Raw genomic sequence first — 5,535 nt, forward strand, 5'->3', positions numbered from 1 at the left:
AACAATGGCAATAATGCACGTTCTTGTTCGAAAGACAGGTGTGAATTAATTAACAAAGCATTAGCTAAAATGATAGCTGTAAATCAGTTGCCATTGTCATTTTGCTCAAGTAATGGTTTTCATGATTTCATGTCTGTAGTAGAACCAAACTACAAGCCATGCAAAGAAGAAGCAATTAAAACTAGATTAAAAATATTATCTTCAAATATTGAAGAACTTATTAAAAACGACTTGCAAGATGCTTCTAGTATATGTTGCACAACCGACTGTTGGACCTCGATTTCACAGGAATCGTATATTACAGTGACCGCTCACGTAATTGATTCTAAGTGGTGTGCTAAATCATATACATTGACTACACACGAAATGGATAAGCGTCATACTGCGGAAAATTTATCAGAACAACTTATAAATACTTTTGGCAAATGGGATATTACTAACAAAATATTAGCAATAGTAACTGATAATTCGAAAAATATAACTAATGCCATTCCTTTGATAAGTCCCGAAATTTATAGTGTTAAATGTGCAGCACATAGTCTACAACTTGCCGTTAATTGTGTCTTAAAAAATGAAAATATAGTTAATATAATAAAACAATGCAATAAAATTGTAGGGCACTTTAAACATTCAACATTAGCTAAAACATCACTTGAAGAAAAACAAGAATTACTTGGCTTAACAAAAACAACTTTACTTCAGAGTTGTAAGACAAGGTGGAATTCTATATACCTTATGATGGAACGTCTCGTTTTGAATAGATGTGCAATATTCAATGTTTTAGCAGATCGAACTATAACATCTCAATCTATGGCTCAAAATCTCGAAATTAAAGAACATGAATGGTTATTTATCGAGTCGCTTATACAATTTCTTAAACCGATATATGTCACTACAAACATTTTTTGTACGGAAAATAATTCGTCAATATCAATGATTAGACCATTATTAAAACAAATTATTGAAAAACATTTAATGCAATGTCATGAAAATGAAGATACCATTGTACAAACATTGAAACAAACATTAGCTTCAGAAATTAAACGCCGCTTTTCGCTTGAATGGGATTCAACTGAATCTGTATTATTAGAACAAATTGCTTCATTCTTGGATCCTAGATTTAAAGACTTAGACCACGAAGTATTATCTAATCATGAGGCAATCCGCTCTAAAATAAAACAAATAATCAACCAAAATAATTATCTCGAGCCCAATGAAATAACTACAGCTTCTCAAGAACAACAAAATAAACATAGAAGTGATCTTGAATATATATTTGGAATCAACAATGAAGAAAATGATCTAACAAAAGAATTTCAAAACTATTTAGCAGAACCGCAGTTGAGATTTACATTAGATCCCTTAGAGTGGTTGAAAACACAATATTCAAAATATCCGACAATAGGTAAACTTGCTAAAAAGTATATGGCAATTACTGCAACATCAGTGAGTGCTGAACGTTGTTTTTCAACTGCTGGTAATATAGTCACCCGAAAAAGAGCTTCCTTATCACCAGAAAATGTAAATTTACTTGTATTTTTGCATCAGAATAAACGGCTGATGATTTAAAATTAAAACTATCTATTAAAGTATGATATATTAAAATTATTTATTTATTATTATTTAATATTAACTGGATTATAATTAAATATTTTTTTAGGTACTAAATAGGTACTTTTTGTTGTTTTCCTGTATTCATCTTTTGTTAAATTATTATTATTAGTATTAATATTGTTTCAAATGTTATTATTATTGTTAGTACTGAATAAATAGTTATAAATACTAATAAATTATGAAGCGTAATATTTTTTAATAAATATAATTTTTATTCATGGAATATTAATTACACGAACCAATTACACGAGTATTTAAAATACACGAACCAATTACACGTGTATTTAAAATACACGAATCAATTACACGTGTATTTAAAATACACGAACTTCGTGTACACGTGTATTTTAAAAACACGTCTAAAATCGTTACCACTAATTTCTATGCTTTTTGTAAAACCTTCAAGTACGCCGTCTGCCTCCATAGCGGTTGACGGTTTTGTCCAATTCAAAAAACACTCATGTTTAGGAACCTTTTCGTTTTTTGAATTATATTTTTGACATATCATACAGTATTATTTTGTTACGTATACCAACAAATAACACTTTTTGTGTTTTAAGTCCAATTATAGTTGCCTAATTAAATTACCAATATAACTTGTGTTAACATTTTTAGCCGGTCACAATTTTTTTTAAAATATCTTTAATATAATACATTCTTACCACACCAGATAGAGCATCATACTTAGTTTTGTATGATCGTCGACATGGGAATTCCATCACTATCGACATTTCCGCATTCCAATGCCATTTTGCGTTCCTTGTCGCCAGCTTTTTTCATTTCGTCAAATGCAGAATTTTTTAGAATAGATCCTACTTCGGTTTGTAGTCTATGAAATGCATTACATGATAATGATGGCATTTCTAACGACGCTGCTAGTTCTGACATTTGAGAATGTCCTATTCCTTGTTTTATATAATAATAATAATAATAATAATAATATTATATTCACTTCGCTATATACACATTCACTCTTGTCTACTATTTACATTATTTAAAACTAATATACCTATTGTTTGACAAGCGTTTACGACAGCTTTGTCAATTGGAATCATAGTTTCATTGCATCTTTCGGAATACAAGGTTTTTTTGATATTACATACTCTGCATTTAAAAGTGATGATGGTTTGAAACCCATATATGCTTTCCGATTGATAGTCCATATCAACAAATGAGCAATCAAACCCCCCACCTACATGTCTTGTTTGTACTTGATCAATTAAGTATTTTATATCGACTATCCTTCGACCAGACAAAGTCCTAATATTTAAAAATAAATGTCTTCAATAAAAGATTATTAGGTATTTTATTTGTCTAATTAAAAATATTAGGAATAGGATGTTGATTCATCATTTTCAGTCACAACAGTCAACGAATGTGAAGATATACTAAAATCCCTAATAAATACAATTATAATATTATTATAAATAAAATAAAATATTTATAATTTTTTTATTATTTCGTATTTAGGAATACATAAAAATATTTTTTATTTTATTATATTTGTTGAATTATATAGTAGATATTCTACTAGACTTACATAGTTGAAATATTTATGTTGGTTCCTTGAGTCGGAGAACTACTATCAAAAAATGTATTATCCAATTGAACATTATTTTCACTAATATTGAAATTGGATATTGGTGTATAATCTTCTAATACTCTAGTATCATCAGTGATTAAACTGAAATGAATTAGGACCACGAATTTTACTCAAATAAAATTATATTATTATTGTTTCCACGAATATATATATATATATATATAATATATATATATATATATATATATATATAATATATATATCTACATCCCTGTACATTAATCTTACCTGTTCCAAATTTATCGTTATCTGTACTTCTCAAATATTATTTATATTAATTATTTTTTAAATTTTGATAAAAAAATTTCGCCAGGACCCACACTACTTGAAAATTTAATTGATATCTCCACATAAGTTGTTCTAATTGTCATTCAAAAATTATAAAAATGTATAGGTACAAAATAACATAGGTACAATCGTATATTGTACCTATACAATGATACCTTTCATTGTATAGGTACAATCGTATATTGTACCTATACAATGATACCTTTCATTGCATTCAAATTTAACACAACAATTATAGGGACCTACCCTATGACGGAGGTCCAGCCCATCCCCTAGTGTACAGCAGAGTGAGTTTCCGGGTTTTTTTTTACAATTTCCTCTGTACGTGAAAATTTAAATTTTAAACACTCGTAAATTTTTTTTAATTGAATAATCCTTAATTTTTTTATAGTTATTCTAAGCTTAATTTATGGACATTCTATTATTATATTTTCAATTCTTAGCTTTTAATAAAAAAATTTTTATACATTTTTAACTAAAGAATAATTAACAAATATTCATGATTTTAACGAATTTTGTCAATTTTTGCACTTCAAACGTCTATTAAAAAAAATTGTGCCCTTTTTTTATAATTTTTTAATGCCACTAAGAGCAACTCATGTGGAGTCTTCTATTAAATTTTCAAGTATTTTGACTCAGTGAATTTTTTTTTTCATCAACATTTAAAAAATCGAATATGTCAAATTTCTGTAAATAGATTAAAAATTAGTGAAATATTTTGAAAATAAAATTACTCATATAAAGAAAATGCCAATCTTTACAACTAGTAAAGATTTCAAGTTTATACAACTTCTACTTTTTGAATAATAAATACCTCAAAAAAAGTCAAAACACTGATACCGTGTAAAGACAGCGCCAATATAAATATTTGGTGAAAATTTCAAGTATTTACAGTTATTATTTTTTGTGTTGCTGTTAAATAAAATTATCGATTTTTTCGAAAACTGGTTTTACATAAAAATATCAGTCTTCTTAAAAAAATAATTAACATTGATTTAGTCTACCTAAATAATAAATATTGTGCAATTGAACAGAAATAGCAAAATGTCATCACCACAGCCTATATGAAAATATATTTATATTTCATATAGTCTGTATAATCACGAAGTCGTGGACTCGTGGGCACCAAAAGTTAAATACGGCCCTGATACATTATAATATATTTTAAGAAAATCATACTTACTCGGAAATGTCACAAAAACTTGTATTTATTGACGTATCATTTGTTGAACTAGGAGGTGGTGGCGGAAAAGTCATGTTTAGATTACTAACAATCGTATCTTCACCTTCGAAAGGCGTATTATTCTGCAGTTCTCTTTTAAAAATAATAATAAAAAATAATTTTTATGTATTTTTATCAGAAATGTATATAATAAAATATAAATACCTATTACGCCGCATATTATTTAATCGGTTCTTCTTGTTGGTCTTATTTTCTTTCTTAGATTTTAAAACACTACGAGCTTTTTTGTATGGAGACATTTTAAAAAATGAAATTTCACAGTAAAAAAATCAAGTCAGAACACGGTCGCTATAGACTACCACAGCAGCACTATACAGTTACAAAATATAATACAAATAACTAATAAGAATTTTTTTGTTTTGAAAACATGTCTCAGGAGAATCATTCTCAATTAGGCTACACTAATCGTACCGACACCAGATTTCGTCAACCTAAAGATGAGAATATTGTCTGTGTTTGTATGTGGGCTTTTACGTGTACGTAAATTCAATTGTATTTTATGAGCTTTTTAAAACTACAAAAAACTCAATATTTCAACAGTTAATATATATAAGTGTGGGAACGCCATCCCAAAAAACCCACATACAAACACGGCTAATATTGTTATCTTTATCTTGGCAAAGTTTGGTTTTTTTACGATAACTGTAGCCTGAATGACAGTGATTCTCCCAAACCATGTTTTTAGACTCCAAAAACGGCTGTGTAGCGTCCTCTTAATATCTAAATATATACAAGTTCGGTCACAATATATATTACTATATATTTTGTTTGTTACATTCGATACCAG

The 5,535-nt window shown here is 27.8% G+C and overlaps 1 protein-coding gene across 1 annotated transcript; it reads left to right on the forward strand.

Moving 5' to 3' along the window:
* The first annotated feature begins 69 nt into the window (after positions 1-69).
* Positions 70-1,584, forward strand: LOC103308093 (zinc finger BED domain-containing protein 1-like). The gene has a single exon (XM_029492337.1). It carries the CDS (start codon positions 70-72, stop codon positions 1,567-1,569), a length of 1,500 nt encoding a protein of 499 aa, XP_029348197.1. The 3' UTR covers positions 1,570-1,584.
* The last annotated feature ends 3,951 nt before the right edge of the window (positions 1,585-5,535 follow it).

Source organism: Acyrthosiphon pisum, unplaced genomic scaffold (genome assembly GCF_005508785.2).
Source record: "Acyrthosiphon pisum isolate AL4f unplaced genomic scaffold, pea_aphid_22Mar2018_4r6ur Scaffold_21272;HRSCAF=23483, whole genome shotgun sequence".
NCBI lineage: Eukaryota > Metazoa > Arthropoda > Insecta > Hemiptera > Aphididae > Acyrthosiphon > Acyrthosiphon pisum.

Excerpts from the sequence above, each read along its gene's own strand:
- LOC103308093 (XM_029492337.1), top strand. The coding sequence starts at position 70 with ATGATAGCTGTAAATCAGTTGCCATTGTCATTTTGCTCAAGTAATGGT.